General features: G+C 44.6%; 1 protein-coding gene across 1 annotated transcript in view; it reads right to left on the bottom strand.

The window, feature by feature from the left end:
- Positions 1-17,705, bottom strand: part of GATM (glycine amidinotransferase) — a 51,295-nt gene extending 33,590 nt beyond the window's left edge. Inside the window, exons 1-3 of the mRNA XM_073568510.1 lie at positions 17,534-17,705; positions 13,036-13,239; positions 2,654-2,849 (exon numbers count right to left, since the gene is read on the bottom strand). Of these exons, the coding sequence (XP_073424611.1) occupies positions 2,654-2,849; positions 13,036-13,239; positions 17,534-17,602 (469 nt within the window). The 5' untranslated portion in view covers positions 17,603-17,705. The remainder of the gene's footprint in view (positions 1-2,653; positions 2,850-13,035; positions 13,240-17,533) is intronic.
- Between the last annotated feature and the right edge of the window lie 210 nt (positions 17,706-17,915).

Here is a 17,915-nt window from a genome sequence, read left to right as displayed (position 1 = left end):
GTCTGGGCCGTCAAATCCATACTGTGCCTGACACCGTCTGAGCCTGCCTCCTGATGTATAGACATACACTTTGAATGTGTACGCTATCCATACATGTTATCCGGGGATACGGTACCCTTTCTCACCTTTGTGCAATCACGTGCAATCCATACTGGGCCTAACATCGTCTGAGCCTGCCTCCTGATGTATAGACATATATTTTGAATGTGTACGCTATCCATACATGTTATCCGGGGATACGGTACCCTTTCTCACCTTTGTGCAATCACGTGTAATCCATACTGGGCCTAACACCGTCTGAGCCTGCCTCCTGATGTATAGACATATATTTTGAATGTGTACGCTATCCATACATGTTATCCAGGGATACGGTACCCTTTCTCACCTTTGTGCAATCACGTGCAATCCATACTGGGCCTAACACCGTCTGAGCCTGCCTCCTGATGTATAGACATATATTTTGAATGTGTACGCTATCCATACATGTTATCCGGGGATACGGTACCCTTTCTCACCTTTGTGCAATCACGTGCAAGCCGTACTGGGCCTAACACCGTCTGAGCCTGCCTCCTGATGTATAGACATATATTTTGAATGTGTACGCTATCCATACATGTTATCCGGGGATACGGTACCCTTTCTCACCTTTGTGCAATCACGTGTAATCCATACTGGGCGTGAGAACGGCTGGCGAGCTGTTAAGCAAGCTACAGCACCTGTGGTTTGCACACGTAAGTTTTTCATTTTTTCAGGAATGACGGTTAGGCCTAATTCCGGAACTGCGGTTGACCTGCACTTACTGGGAAATCATCGTTCGCGGGTAATAATTGTAATCAGTGATCCCCATCACTAACGTTGTTCAGCGGGTTATCTGCACCTGTAAGCGACAAACGCTGGCCTTTTCAGTGTAGCGCACATGCAGCCACGGACATGTAAGGGCATGACACACCAGTTATTGGCCAATCTCATGTGCCAGAGCCTCACGTGTCCCTCTAGTAAGCCGGACTCGGACCGCGGGGCATGACGGAGTCTCGTTCGTTAACGGAATTAAGCTTGCAATGTGTGCATCTGTTCTGTAGCTGGCATGGTTGAGGTTTCCCAGGTGGAGTCGAATTTAACCGTAGGCTCCACTCCTGGTGGTGCCCTTCTGGACATTCCTTTAAGGTTCAGCTTTGTAACCATACTGCCCACGTACAACAAACACTTTGCCTTCATGAACGCTGTTTGGAGGGTCATGACTCGTGGGAATAACCCCGCCCAATCAGTTAACCTGCTAGAGAGATCCTTCGTTTCTCCCAAGCATGACATCACACTCCCTTGGAGGAAGGTAATGCCACTGTGGCGACCGTACTCCTGGGGGCGACACAAGTGCACTGATGCCCAGCCACTGCTCGATGAATCTGCTGGTACATTGACCCAGACCACTACATTCCCCTCGCACGCTACACGGCCTGAATCTGACCCTGATGAAACTCAGGCTACCCTTCCCATATACAGTTCCATCTTATACGGTGACAAAGAGGAAGCTGCAGATGAAAGTGCAGGTTCGGCCCACCCGCCATCAGACACACCACAGTACTATCAGGGGCCCTGTGCCAGTGCCGTCGCCAACGAGTGGGCCCCCCTGCTTGCTCAGGATCACAGCACTTGCAAGGTTGAAATACTGTGCAGTGAGATGGAAGATGGGGACGACGAGGAGTCCAGACTAGTACAGGGATTCCCTAGCGAGGAGACTTATTTGATTGTTTTCAATGTTGGGACAGCAATTTTTGGGGAGCACTATACTCTGGAGAATGATAGATGGGGCCCACCATACACTGGAACATTCCAAAGGTGGACATCAGACACTGGAGCAGCATTTACAGGGCCCATTATACACTAGAGCATTAGAAATGGGGCCCATTATGTTTGGAGCATTATTTGGGCCCATAAGACAGTGGAGCTTCATCCATAGGGACCAACATATACTGTAGCATTATGTGGAGCTCATCATATACTGTTTCAAACATTATATGGGACCAATGATTCTGTATGGAGAAATAGATGGGCCTCGTCATGAGATGTAAAAAGTGAAATATTTTTCATTGTACTATATCGCTATTTCTCTGCCTTATCGGAGCATGATGAGTTGTGGTATGTGTTAAAGGGGCGCTCTTTGGCCCAGGGCACATGAAAACCTGGAGCCAGCCCTACCCCCCCACAACTTTAGCCAAATAACCCCCATTTTTCAGTGCGTAACTTGTATTATGAAGTTAATTAAGGTTGACAAGCTTAAGTAAGAAGAATTGATGCTTTTGGCATTCAAATGGGCACTGTAGTTGTGTTTCCTGTCCTCCTCTCACTGCCGACTTTTATTCCCCATTGACTTACATTGGGTTTCGTGTTTCGGGACGACCCCGACTTTTCCCTATAATCAGCCGATCTTGCTCGACCCGACTTTTGGAAAAGTCGGGTTTCACGAAACGAAACTCGACCCTAAAAAACCAAAAGTCGCTCAACTCTAATCAGGACGATTATGCAAATCAGACTCTGATCAATCTCTGATCATAGTTTGGTCCATGTGTCAGCACAGTGTGAGCCGATCCTCTTTCTTTGGACATGAGCTATATGATATATCAGTCTTACTTTTTTATCCATACTTAATAGTACATACCTGTAGATTCAAAGTCAGGTGTTTTATATTGCACTGACCAATCGATCACTTCAGGCCTCTGTACAGTAACGCCTTCATGTTGTAGAATATTGCACATTTCCTCAATTTCCAGAATGGCCTTTTTCACGTGTTCCTGAGGAAATCTATTTCCTCCATACTTCTGGTAGAAAGGCCAATACTTTTCATAGGTGTTAGCCTACAGAGAGATGGGAAACCTTTAACGATGCGTTCTTGTGGTTCATAGTGTGGAGCTCATCCTATTCACTTTCTAATGGATACAAGTCTGATTTTCTAAACCACAGCAGTGAAGACATCTGGCACCATTACCTGAGCCTCCACCTTCCATGATCGCTTATATGATCCACCAAGTACAGCTCTCTCTTACTTTCTGGGAAAAATATTTTAGGACCAGATGCAACCCTAGATGTCATGGACAGCTGCCTCCTAGTTAATTGCTTTGCCAGACCAAAAGCTGTCACTGGGGCTGATTGTACTTTTAACCCTTTCAATCACGTCGGCTTTCTGAATGTTACAATGATCTGGGTTCCGTTTAGAAATCAAAATGCCATTAATGTGCCCAGTAATAAACAGAAGCCATCACTTGCAATTTCTTTTTTACATTTTTGTAACCCTTCTTAAGATATCGTGGCTTTACTGCCTGTGTGCACTACAGCAGTGACACCGTCTGTGCTCACGTCACAAGCTACAGTACTTTTATCAGGTTCCTTACATTCCCCAGTGCCAAAGAATATATTAACAATGGAGGCACTGTCTGTTATAGATGCAGTAGTATTATGCTCTATGCAGCGTTCCAATGTATCTCAATTAGGGGCTGTAAGTAACTTTTATGGGACAAAATAAATTCTCTTTCACTCAGATCTTTGATTTGCTTCACTTACTGTACTCACTCCTATATTTACATGCATGTATCAAAATAATACAAAAAAAAATTATAAAAAATCGTAATAAAAAGAAATTACTCAGCCACCAAGAACTTTTATAAATGCAGATTTAGAACATATAAAGCCTATATTCAGTGGATAACATTTGCTAAAATCTTTTCTACTTTGCTGCCACTGTAGGCACCCATTTAGACTAAATGTCCAACAACATTAAATGACTGATGATCGGCTACCTATTCGGTGGTCATTTAAGAGCCTGTGTAGGCTGATCGCACTTCCCATTCGCACATAACGAACAGCTTGTTCAATGTACATAGGAGGAATTGTTCTCGGCAGCACAAGTCCTGTTTACACAGGATGATGTGCTGCTGAGAATGATGTCTTTAAGCAAGCCAAAAGATCAATTACCCCGAAGAATGAGCGGTCAGATCGGCAGCATGTTTACACTGCAGAAATCATCGGGAACTCGGAAACACTTGTTTTTAATAATTGTGTAGTGTGAATGTACTCTAATGTACTCTAATAATATGACTACACCAAGTATCAAACTGATTCTTACCATTTAGTCCATACTCTATACAACATTTCATGATTTATTACTTATTGTTTCCTCTACATGTATATATTAAGCTAATTTTCATGGTAACATGAATCTATTTCATACAGTGAAATGTCTCCATTCTCAACCATCAAAAACCTTGCCAGATATAACTGTGCACAAGAGGTTTTCACACTTTTCAGCATGGTGGGTCAGTGGTTGGCACTGCAGCCTCGCAGCCCTGGGGTCCTGGATTCAAATCCCACCAAGGACAACATCTGCCCGTGTGTTCTCCCCGTGTTTGCGTGTGTTTCCTCCGGGTACTCCGGTTTCCTCCCACATTCCAAAGACAAACTGATAGGGAATTTAGATTGTGAGCCCCATTGGGGACAGTGCCAATAATGTCTGTAAAGCGCTACTGTCATGTCGGACACTGTTCGCACCAGGGTGTCTGGCAGACAGCGGTAATACCCCATCCTACCACATGGTTCTCAGCGGCGCTGGTTGGTCTTCTGATCCGGCTTGGATTGGGTTAACCAGGTTGTCATTCTGGCTGAGGGCTTAGCCACGCCCTCTGTCTTTAAATTGCCCTGTGTGACTATGGGCGTCACCGACTATAGGTTTTGCCTTGTGCTAAGCGATACCGGTCTGGAGTGGTGGTCTAAGGAGCATACGGTTGCTGGTGTAGTATATTCCATTGTTGCCATTTTGCCTCCCTGTGTTGTATTATTTGTTTGCCCTTGCACATTACTGTATTCCCCTGTGTGTACGCGGTGTGGTGCATTTCCGTTATCCCTGTCCATACTTATTTGTGGGGTCTGGTGTTTGGTCTCCTCACTGGGTGGAGGGTGGTGGGTTCAGCTTAGGGCTGGACAGGAGACAAGGACAGGGTGGAGGCCCAGGCTGGCACACCTTCAGTGTAAACCCTGGGTTGAGGGACAGACAGGGATTCCCCTAGTCTGAGGAACACCGCAGGGGCCCCGGGGGTTCAGCCTAAAGTTACCTAGGCTTCCCATGACATTATAGTCGGCCCAAAAAGAAGAAGAAAAGAAAAAAAAAAAAGGAATTATTTACCATGGATCCTATAGTCTCCATAACCAAGCAGCTGGAGGCTCTGTCCATACAGGTCACTGAACTGAGGGGGGCGGTCCAGCATCAAGGCCTCTCAGTTCCTGCTGTGCAAACGGAGGCAGCAGTCAGGGCAGCTGAACCCAAGTTGCCTCTTCCTGAACGATTTTCTGGTGATCGCTGTAAGTTTGTTGTATTTCGTGAATCTTGCAAATTGTGTTTCCGCATGCGTCCACTCTCCTCAGGAAATGAGGCTCAGCGTGTGGGCTTGGTAGTTTCCTTGCTGAGTGGTGATCCACAAGCATGGGCGTTTTCACTACCTTCTGATTCAGCTGCATTTGAGTCCGTAGACCTTTTTTTTTCTGCTCTGGGTTTAATCTATGACGATCCTGACAGACTGGCGTTAGCAGAGTCTAAAATACGCTCTCTACTCCAGGGTGAGCGACTGGCGGAGGATTATTGTACGGAATCTCGTCGCTGGGCTGTGGACACGCAATGGAATGACCCTGCACTAAGGAGTCAATTTTTGCATGGGGTTTCTGAAAGGGTTAAACAAGCTCTGCTAATGTATGAGACTCCCGCTTCTCTGGAGGCTGCTATGGTGCTTGTAGTACGCATTGATCGCCGTTTTTGTCAGAGGTCGCAGGAGACATTGCCTGTGGGGGGAGGGGCAGTCTCTGGTGAGGTCGCCTCAGGTGAATCCGTGGAACCTATGCAGATCGCTGGTATATCACATACACATAATAACAAGCATAAATGTCCCTTGCCCAGAAAGCAAGGGGTCTGTTTTTTTGTGGCAAAAAAGGACATTTTATTAATGCTTGCCCCCGGGTACCAAAGAAAGACGTGCCGGTGGAAAAGTGCTAGGCTCAGAGGGTTTGGAGGAGTCTAGTCTGAGCCTTTGCATATCCTCCGTGGTGGTCTCCCAGTTTATGCTCCCTGCCAAGGTAGTTATCGGGGGCCAAGAGCTGTCGATTACTGTATTTGTAGATAGTGGTTCAGCCGCTAATCTCATTGATGAAAAGTTTGCGCATACTGCGGGATGTAAGGTGGAGACACTGCCTAATCCTATCCGGGTGGTTACCATCAATGCCTCCCCTCTCTCACAAGGGGAGATTAAAGAGTTTGTGGCTGATGTAAAACTCCACATTGGGGTCCTACACTCTGAGTGGGTAACATGTAAGGTACTCAGTAATTTACCTGCTCAGGTAGTTCTGGGGTTTCCATGGTTGTCTATGCACAATCCAGTGATTGATTGGAAAACCCAGGACATAATTCAGTGGAGCAGATACTGCCAGGAGAGTTGTCTGGCCACGTGTATTTCCGCTGTGACTCCCAGCATCCCAGAGCCACTGCTGGACTTTGCTGATGTATTTTCTGAAAGAGGTTGTTCAGAGCTGCCACCGCACCGACCCTATGACTGTGCTATTAGGTTAAAACCGGGGGCCAAGTTACCAAAAGCCAGGATGTTTAATATCTCAGGTCCTGAGAGGCAAGCTCTCAAAGAATACATTGCAGAAAGTCTAAGCAAAGGGCACATCAGGCCTTCATCATCTCCATTGGCGGCGGGGTTCTTCTTTGTCAAGAAGAAAGATGGCGGATTACGCCCGTGTCTGGATTTCAGGGAACTCAGCCAGATTACGGTTCGTGACCCCTACCTGATGCCACTGATACCCGATTTGTTCAACCAGGTGTCTGGTGCCAAATGGTTTTCCAAGCTTGACCTCAGGGGGCGTACAATCTCATAAGAGTCCGTCAAGGGGATGAATGGAAGACAGCATTTAATACCCCTGAGGGTCATTTTTAGAATTTGGTGATGCCATTTGGGTTGACGGGCGCGCCAGCAGTATTTCAACATTTCATAAATGATGTCTTTTCTCATCTCTTGGTTAAATTTGTTATTATATACCTTGATGACATTCTTATTTACTCACGCGACCGTGATGCACACATAGAGCATGTTAGGCAGGTGTTGCAGTTGCTCAGGGAAAACAAGCTCTATGCCAAGCTTGAGAAGTGTGCATTTGTCGTCCAAGAATTACCTTTTTTGGGTTATGTAATTTCCGCCTCAGGGTTTAAAATGGACACCGCTAAGGTGCAAGCGGTGCTGCAGTGGGATCGGCCTGATAATCTCAAGGCGCTTCAGCGATTCCTGGGCTTTTCCAACCATTATAGGAAATTTATTAAGAATTTTTCTATGATTGCTAAGCCGCTCACCGACATGACTAAAAAAGGTACCAATTTTTCTGACTGGTCTGAGGCTGCTGTGCGCGCGTTTGAATTCCTCAAAAACAGTTTTGCTTCAGCTCCCATCCTGGTTCAGCCTGATGTCTCCCTACCATTTACCGTGGAGGTGGATGCATCTGAGGTTGGAGTGGGGGCGGTACTGTCTCAGGGTCCATCCTTGGGCGAATTGCATCCGTGTGCCTACTTCTCCAAGAAACTGTCGCCGGCCGAGCGTAATTACGATATTGGTAACAGGGAATTGTTGGCCATCAAGTTGGCATTTGAGGAATGGCGACACTTCTTGGAGGGGGCTGTCCATCAGATTACTGTTATAACAGACCATAAGAATCTGCTTTATTTAGAGTCTGCTAAACGCCTGTCCCCCAGACAGGCTCGCTGGGCGTTATTCTTCACCCGGTTCAATTTTTTTTGTGACATACCGACCAGATTCTAAGAATACTAAGGCGGACGCCTTGTCCAGATGTTTTCCGGGTGGGGAGCCACGTGAGGATCCGGTGCCTATCCTCCAAAAGGGAGTTGTGGTCTCGGCTCTCACGACAGAGGTTGAGGCAGAGATTGCTGATGCTCAGGAGGAGGTACCGCCGGATCTGCCTCCTAATAAATCGTTTGTGCCACTACACCTACGCTTAAGTGTTAGGGGAACATTACGATACTGTCCTGGCAGGTCACCCAGGAGTTAAGGGCACTCTGGAACTTGTATCATATGTGTCAGCCTGTACCACGTGCGCACGGGCCAAGACACCACGCTCCCGTCCTGCTGGCACATTGCATCCTCTCCTTGTGCCCAGTAAGCCATGGACTGAGATTTCCATGGATTTCATTACGGATTTGCCCTCCTCGGCTGGGAACACGGTCATTCTGGTAATAGTTGATCGGTTCTCTAAGATGTCGCATTTCGTTGCTTTGCCATCTTTGCCCAATGCGAAGACCCTTGCTCAGGAATTTATTCGCGAGGTGGTCAGACTTCATGGTGTCCCGTCTGACATTGTATCTGATAGAGGTACACAATTTGTGGCAAAATTTTGGAGAGCTTTTTGTTCACGCCTAGGGATTAAATTGTCTCATTCATCGACTTTCCATCCTCAGTCGAATGGGCAGACTGAGCGTATGAACCAAAACCTGGAACAAAACTTACGCTGTTTTGTGTCTGACAATCGGGAAGAGTGGTCGGCGTTTCTTCCTCTGGCTGAATTCGCGATAAACAATCATTATCAGGAATCGTCTGGGGAATCTCCTTTCTTTTGTGTTTATGGTCAACATCCCCAATTCTGTACCTTGCGCCAAGGGAGCTCTGCTGGCGTCCCTGAGGAGGACCAGTTGGGAGCACAATTGTCATCCGTTTGGAGGAGAGTAAAGCAGCGCTTGCTGAATGTAGGTTCTAGGTATAAACGTGTGGCTGACGGTAGACGTGTGCCTGGTCCGGACCTGTGTGTGGGTGATTGGGTGTGGTTGTCTACAAGGAACATCAAACTCAAAATACCATTGCTTAAGTTGGGGCCCAGGTTCATTGGTCCATTTAGGATCTCCGCAATTATCAACCCGGTGGCATTTCGTTTAGAGTTACCTGCCGTATACAAGATACATAATGTGTTTCACAAGGCGTTACTTAAGAAAGTCGTGGGTGCTGTTGATGTTTCTCCCGTGCCACCACCTCCCATCTTGATGGATGGCACGTTGGAGTTTTAGGTGTCCAAGGTGGTTGACTCTCGGGTAGTGCGTCACACTCTACAGTACCTGGTCCACTGGCGTGGCTATGGTCCTGAGGAGAGGACTTGGGTGCCGGCCTCGGACATACATGCGGACTGACTGATTACAGTGTTTCATCGCCGCCATCCGGACAAGCCGGGTCCTCGACATTGTGAGGTTCCTGGGGTCCCTCGTAGAAGGCGGGGTACTGTCATGTCGGACACTGTTCGCACCAGGGTGTCTGGCAGACAGCGGTAATACCCCATCCTACCACATGGTTCTTAGCGGCGCTGGTTGGTCTTCTGATCCCGCTTGGATTGGGTTAACCAGGTTGTCATTCTGGCTGAGGGCTTAGCCACGCCCTCTGTCTTTAAATTGCCCTGTGTGACTATGGGCGTCGCCGACTATAGCTCTTGCCTTGTGCTAAGCGATACCGGTCTGGAGTGGTGGTCTAAGGAGCATACGGTTGCTGGTGTAGTATATTCCATTGTTGCCATTTTGCCTCCCTGTGTTGTATTATTTGTTTGCCCTTGCACATTACTGTATTCCCCTGTGTGTACGCGGTGTGGTGCATTTCCGTTATCCCTGTCCATACTTATTTGTGGAGTCTGGTGTTTGGTCTCCTCACTGGGTGGAGGGTGGTGGGTTCAGCTTAGGGCTGGACAGGAGACAAGGACAGGGTGGAGGCCCAGGCAGGCACACCTTCAGTGTAAACCCTGGGTTGAGGGACAGACAGGGTTTCCCCTAGTCTGAGGGACACCGCAGGGGCCCCGGGGTTTCAGCCTAAAGTTACCTAGGCTTCCCATGACAGCTACGGAACATGTTGGCGCAATATAAGTAAAAAGATTATTATTATTTTCTGGGAAAGTTATCAACGGGATATTGGCAGTTGAAAATCATAAACTTCTATGTACATTTTATTATTGTTTTTTATTTGACATTGCCTCAAAGACAGTATGAATTATTATGAGGACTTTTCAAAGACTCTGTTAGGGAACTACAAATCAATCATGGACATTTTTTTTCATTCAGGAACCTCCTTTGTTATAGGGAATGTTTTTTCAATATTTTGGAAATCTTTATTTATTTTTAGTTATTTTACTCACTTATATAGCGCCATCATATTCCACAGCGTTTTACAGACATCGTCTGCACTGACCCATTGGGACTCACAATGTAAATTCCCTATCAGTATGTCTTTGGAGTCTTCCCAATTGTTATTCCACTGGGACACCCACTGATCCTGAGAATTGGGGCACTGAAGAGACCCAAGAAAAAAGCGGTGGTCAATCATGTACACTACTGCTCGATTCATTCTCTCTGGGACCACTGGAAGCAGCTGAGTGCAGCATCCACCTGTCTCCCAGGCAGCACTATTTTGCCCCCCACCTTCTCTCCCCGGAGTGGGGGGCGGCTGTCATACTGACAGCCGACAAAGAGAACATGTAAAACTTGCATCTTTCAGATGTGAGCACAATTGAAGCTGTGACCTCTGACACTTCTGCGTCAGGGCAACATCAGCTATGTGATCAGGTCATCCGATCATGCTGCTGAAGTCAACCCTGCGCCACAGAGGAGGTGGGAGGTGACAAGATGCAGCAAAAGGAACAGAAGTTTTATAGATGGGAAGAATCTTGTGAGGAAATAGTATGGAGAGTGAGGGGATGAGTGTGAGGGTACAGTATGGATGATGGAAGGAACAAACGAGAGAGGGGACTGTAGAAGGTATGAGGGGACAAATGTGTGAGGTGACAGTAGGGAGCATGGAGGTGTGGCGCCTCCTGGAGTATGGTCGCCACAGTGGCATTGCCTTCCTCCAGGGGAGGGTAATGCCAGGCTTGGAGGCAATGATGGGTCTCTCTCGCGGTCAATCCATACATGCAACACAGTTCCACTCCAGGCCAGCAGGGGGAACCCTGAACCAGGATTAAGGGGAGGAGTGCTCTCTGAGGGCCAAGAGGAAGGAGTGGTCAGATAGTCTGCAGAGGGTGAAGTGTGCAGACGTGTGGAACGAAGCTGAAGGTTGAGCTAGGAAGGACAGCTCCCTCAGCTGAGAGCGCAAGAACTGGAGCCTGGTCTCAACGGCTGTCCGGATACTAAAGGTCCTACAGCAGATACCAGAGGAGTAGGAGGCTGTAAATGCCCTACTCCCATCTAAGACTTGAGGCACAACAGCAGCTTGGATAGAGAGCCAGGACAAGAGAGGAGTCCCCGAGAGAGGCTGCAGGTTCTTGGGAACATCTGACAGGAGGAACTCTAGAGTAACTAAGTACTGGAGTGCTTCACACCACAAGGCGCTAGGAAGGAGACTGCACAGCCCGTCTGTGAGAGAGGATCCCTGAGTTGCTTCCAGGCTAGTCTGCTCTGTTACCATCTGTAATCAGGACTCTGGACTGCAGTTTTCAAGTGAAGGTACAGAAATTGCACCCCGCTGTGTCTTGTCTGCTTCCTACCCTTACGGCACTGCTACATCACCATGCCAACCACCGCTACACTGCCCTGGGACATTAGCCCTGCCTGTGGAGGACTATACCATGACTGCTGCACCACACCATCTGTCCCAGCGGAGCTGTCTGCAGCGTTGGCTTAACATCTCCCTTGCCGAACACCACAGGTGGCGTCACAAACTATTCCAATCCATTAACTACATACCCCATCACTTGGGCGCCCAGGGCCACGGACCGGGTCACTGCTGCTGTGACACATCCCCCTGACACCGGCCCGGTACCAAGTACCCCATAGCCCTGGGAGGGCAACCCAGAGGTAATGTGTGAGGGGACAGTATGGAGGAGAAATGTGTGAGGGGATAGTATGAAGGTGGGAGTGTGAGGAGACAGTATGGGGGGAGTATGAAGTGTGAGGGAACAGTTTTGGGGGAATGTGTGAGGGACAGTAGGAGGGGAGAAAAGTGAGTGTGGATAAAATGAGAGGAGAAATCTATCAGGGCATACTGTGGGCAGAATAGTGTGAGGGCACAATATTGAGGAAATTTTATTTTTGGAGCATACTGTATGAGTACTAGTGCAGGAGGCATTATACTGTATATAGGAAGCTGTGGTGGGCATCATATAATGTGGGGGACATTACATTGTGTTTAAGATGGCTTGGGGAGCACTATACAGTGTGGGGACTACTGTGGGGTCATCATAATTTGTGTAGAGTTTTTTGGGATATACTGTTTATAAGGGCTAGAGGGGCATTATTCTGTGTGATGACTATAGTTGGGCTATCATACAGTGTGGGGGACATTATATTCTTCATAGGGGGCTTTTGGGGCATTACAGGGGGGGCTTTGAGGACTGTCATACTATGCGTAGTGGTGAAGAGGGGACATCATACTATTTATTGGACTTTGGGAGATATCACACTATGTATAGGGGAGCTGTGGGTCCATCATACTGTGTACAGGGGGCATTATTTTGTGCATATAGGAGCTGTGTGGGCATTATACTGTGTATAAGTGAGCGGTGAAGGTATCATACTGTATAAAGGGGAGATGTGGGAGCATCATACTATGTACAGGGGAGTTGTGGGAGCATCATATTGTATATAGGGGAGATGTCGGGACTTCATGCTTTCTATAGAGGAGGTGTACATGGAGGGACTCAGGGGACATTATAAAAATTTAAGTGGGCACGTAAGTATTATTGTTATAAAGACACTCAATGTATTCTAACCGGCAAAGGGTTACACAAGGGACATTATTACTTTCTAGGTGTCAAAATGTGGGCACTTTCACAGGGCATTTATATTAGGGTGCAATTTTACTGTCATAAAGAAGCTAAGGGTCATCTACTGAGGTTCCTCTATTCCCACGATCAGTGCTAACCACCATAGATGTAAACATGGTTACATGATTGGGACCCACTCGGATATGCTGCTAACAGTTTTAACACCATATTTAAACATTTGGAGACTTTTAGCATAACTTGACATCTTACCTTCACTTCTACTGTGAAAGGAGGAACACTTGCATTTTCTGGTCTCCCCACAATGACTTCCTCTAATGGGTCCCATTCATTGTAAGAGCAGACAGGGCTGTCTTGGGAGACTGTTTCATCAGCAGTGCAGGCTTTTTGTGGTGCTGCAGCTGCCTGGGTGCTTTGGAAAGTTCGCTGCACCCATCCAACGAGGCCTTTACTCAGCTGAAAGAAAAGAATAATTAAATATATAGTTGGCACATTATATGAATATATATGCATATATATATATATATATGTGTGTGTGTATATATATATATATATATATATATATATATATACACAGTGCTGTGCAAATTAATTGGGACAAAGCATTGTTTTAAGTAAAATCGTAAGTTGGTTACCAGTCAGTGATTCAAACCAGTTTTAACTGCTTTGAACAGGCACTCACACCTGTTCAAAGCAGTTAAAACTGGTTTGAATCACTGACTGGTAACCAACTTACAATTTTACTTAAAAAAATGCTTTGTCCCAATTAATTTGCACAGCACTGTGTATATATATATATATATATATATATATATATATGTATACGCATTACGTTAATGTATATACACTATATATATATATGATATAATGTAATATAATAAAATATAATATGATATATACATTAAAATATACATTAAAGCAAATATATATATATTAGAATAATAAATATTATTACTTTATATTTTCTATTATGAATCCATATGAAGAGAGTAGTGACCACTGGAACAGGTATAGTTTTCTAGACTTTCAGAATATACTTGTAGTAATCCATACTTTGGGTTAAGTGTCCCTTTAAGTAGCTGTTGTTTGTCAACTGGGAATCCTGTGTGCAGCCACCCTGTGGTAACTCGTGGTGTTACATGTGTTAATACATGAAACTAATGCAATGCACAGCATGTACAAGGGAAGCGCCCTCCTTCCCAAGAGGGCCTCCTGTCTGACAAGTGATTGATGGCCATGCGTGTTCATTTCTAGGCTTTCCACCATGCTACACTGCACGTACACAATGTCATTTGTTTTATCAAACACTCCAGAGACTTGCACTGTGACCCCTTTAGTTTTAGAGAACCAGTGGTCAAAGTAAACTATGTCACAACTGCTGTAAACATGATTATATGGCTACTATCTTATCAAAAACCCCTGAGCAGAGCTTGGTTTCCTATGGACAGAGCATTTCTGTAGGATGCCTGACAGAGTATTTTACAGAGTAGAGGCATTATGTTTAACCAGTTTTCTAGTGTAAATTAATGACTTTAAAAGTATGTAGATGCAGGAAAGATATATATCTTTGTACCGTGTTAGCCAGTAGATAGAAGAATATTCAGAATTGAGAGTCCTCAGTGGCTGATATCTTTTAATGGCTAACTGAAAAGATGGTGACACATTGCAAGCTTTAGAGACCACTCAGATCTCTTCATCAGGCAGAGATAGATGTTGTAAGAGTCTTTGCCTGATGAAGAGACCTGAGTAGTCTCGAAAGCTTGCAATGTGTCACCATCTTTTCAGTTAGCCATTAAAAGGTATCAGCCACTGAGGACACTCAATTCAAAGTATGTAGACACATTATAGTATTTATTGCTATACACACATTTATCAAAGTTGTTTGAAATATAAATATATATATATAATATATTTTATATATATTACACACATACACATTAATATATATATTAAATATATACACATATATATGCTAATAGTCTATATCAATTTCTTTCTTTGCAAAAAAAAATTCTAAAAATAATATATAGTTATTAAATGAACATAATTTTATTTTTTATTATTTAGTTTTATTACTTTTTATTATTTTATTTTTTATTTTATTTTTTTTTGCCTAGAAAGAAATCGATATAGCCTCTCATGCACAGCATGCAGTGTGTAACCATAAACCTAGACAAACCCAGGTCACAGAGTTTGAAGTCCTGACTGGCCAAATGGGTTGAATGGCTCTTATCTAAAAATGTGCATGCAGTAAATAGAGTATTGTGCTCTCTCCAGCTGCGGCTGTAAAGACAATTCTCACTGGCAAGAATGGAGCCGGTAGCGCAATAAAATCGGGATTATTTCACACTCCAGACTTGCAGATGACAGTTTTGTAAATGAAAAATCTGTCCGATTAGTCTCTGTTCACATGTCCAGCAATCATCGGTTAGACCGGATCCAGCAGCGATCAGCTGACGAAAAATATGTGCAGGCACAATGTTTTTGTTTAAAAAAAAAAATTCAAGTGGATTTGATTTGTTTAACATTGAAGTTTATGGAAAACGGATCCGTTAAATAGACACCCGTTTTCTTCCTCTTGAAATTGATCTAATTTTAAAAAAAAGGATATTTATTTATTTTACTCATTTATATACTTTTACAATGATACAAGGATACTTTTAAAATGAAAGAAAAATGGATGGCTAATTAAAGGATCCATTTTACATACACATTTCAATGTTAGGCTAGGTTCACATTGTGTTAGGGCATCCGTTTAACGGATCCATTCAACGGATGCGCCAACGCTGATGTCATTTTTGACATCTTTAGTGACCTAGTGCTAATGGTATGCGTTAACGCATGGTAGCGCTCCGGTACCATGCACTACTATGCGTTAGCCCATACAGTTCTATGCACAGCGAACGGGTCCGTTCGCTGTGCGTTACTCCCGACGCACCCAAAAATGCTGCATACCACTTTCGAGGGTGCGTCATGAATTAACGCATACTCGCTAACGCATGCCAAAATGAGTCCAGTTGAAATCATTTTTTTTCTTTTTAGACGGACAAAAATGTCATGTCTGTCAGTGGATATTGCTGCTGGGTCCGCTCTACGGATCATTATCCAAGTATCGTTTCTCTTGCGGAGAATGACATGCTAAGCATGTCAAGATGAGGAGACTTAAAGCCACAATGCTCCTCTGGGAAATATGCTAATTATGCAAATTGTCTCTTCAGAGAGAAAGAGGACTTGTCATTCTAGACCCGGTGCAGTGACAGTCGCAGCCTCCAGCAGGGATCTGTTACATAATGACTCGTTAATTATGCAAATTGTCTCTTCAGAGAGGAAGAGGACTAGAACTCTAGTGCCACCTATTGGAAGCAGCAAGCTTAAAAGTCTATGTCGACCCTTTAACAAGCCTTGTTACATAACTTAGGATGACTTAGGATTCTGGCTTGGCTGTTCTCCTAAGTCATGTAACAAGGCTCGTTAAAGGGTCGACATTGAATTTTAGGCTTGCTACTTCCAATAGGTGGCACTAGAGTTCTAGTCCTCTTCCTCTCTGAAGAGACAATTTGCATAATTAACGGGTAATTATGTAACAGATCCCTGCTGGAGGCTACGAGTGTCACTGCACCGGGTTTAGAATGACAAGTTACTGCATGGAAGGAGCAGTTCTGGCAGCGTATCGCAGTGACAGTTGCTCCGCTATCTTTGGAGTGACACGTGTTGCTTATGCTCTGCAGATATCACTGCAGGAATACAGGTAATTGTGCAAAGGTAATAAAATCTTTCTGTATGAGAAATATCAGGGGAAGGTGTATGGCGGGAGGAGTACAGCATCAAACAGATTGTTACATTTCAACTACATTTACAAAGAAGCACTTTAAATTTTGTGGTTATGTGGAAGAAAGTTTAAACAATTAAACTTATAATTGAAGTAACATAGTAACAAAGAAAAATCATTTTAAACCATTTAAAATCCTCCGTAGAATTTACACATCTTTAGATAAATCGATTGCAAAAAAAAAAAAATTAAAACTTCCAGAAAAACTACTCATATAACCTTAAAATGTAAAAGTTGTTAATGTAGACAATGTAGTCTTTGAATTAGTGGCCTTATATCGCCACATATCCTCCTGCAGTACCAGTAGATAAAAAAATTTGTCAAACTGTATGGGGACAAAAGAAAAATTCCCATTGAAAAATGTCACTACAGTAGTTCTGTTTATGGTTATTGCACCTCAGTCATTAGAGAGAGAAAAATAATCTTTTTAAGAAATCACACATGACTGACTGATCCAACAGAGGGTAAAAAGTAGAATGAGATCCTAATACAAAGCCCGATCTGTTGAGTGGCATTATGACCCTTAGTTCCCAGGCTAACTTGACAAATACATGAAATTGATGAATGAACTGAACAGAGCTGACAATGTGAATATGGAAAGAACATTTAGGATCTGATAACGGAGACATTCAACAAATTACAACCTTGGCACTCTCGCCATGAAAGATAATATGGTCACTTTAACGAGCCTAAATGCATTTCAAGGACCATGTTTTTCTAGAAAGGAGAGATAATGCAGTTATGACAAGGCAGTGGGCCTACAGCTATAAATATACGTCCAACTGCATGTAACTATTACATGATCTGATGTCACTGTGTGTAAGCTGCAGTAACCAGACACTTAATCCTAGTATCTCTGAGCCAGGGTTATGCAATATGGACAGGCATGGAATGGAAGGCAGGAAATATAGGAATACAGACCATGGATCCTATGTAATGGACAGCTTCAGCTCCCCTGCTTCCTCCTCTCACACACCTCACTCGCAGCATGGTGCCTGGATTACCTATGGGCAGGAATGTTCTCGCTGAATGGACGAAAAAGAGCTGGGTGCCCTGTGTTATGTCTACCTAAGCCAAGTAGTATGGAGCCCTGCAGGGCTGTAAAAGCTCTTTATATGAACTCCACAACCCTCTCCATTGGCTGCTGCTGTTAACAGGTGGTGATAGTGTCAGAGCTAAAGGTCACAAATTCCCAGATTAGAAAGTGTCTCTTGCAAGAAACGTAAAACCTTTTACCTTTTTTAGCTGGGACGACACAGTGGGGACCAATGTGTGAGCCCCTAAGGCCTAACATCTGCAGAGT

This window comes from Dendrobates tinctorius, unplaced genomic scaffold (assembly GCF_039654945.1).
Source record: "Dendrobates tinctorius isolate UK_male_01 unplaced genomic scaffold, ASM3965494v1 ptg000022l, whole genome shotgun sequence".
Lineage (NCBI taxonomy): Eukaryota > Metazoa > Chordata > Amphibia > Anura > Dendrobatidae > Dendrobates > Dendrobates tinctorius.
This window is presented reverse-complemented; position numbering and strand designations above follow the sequence as displayed.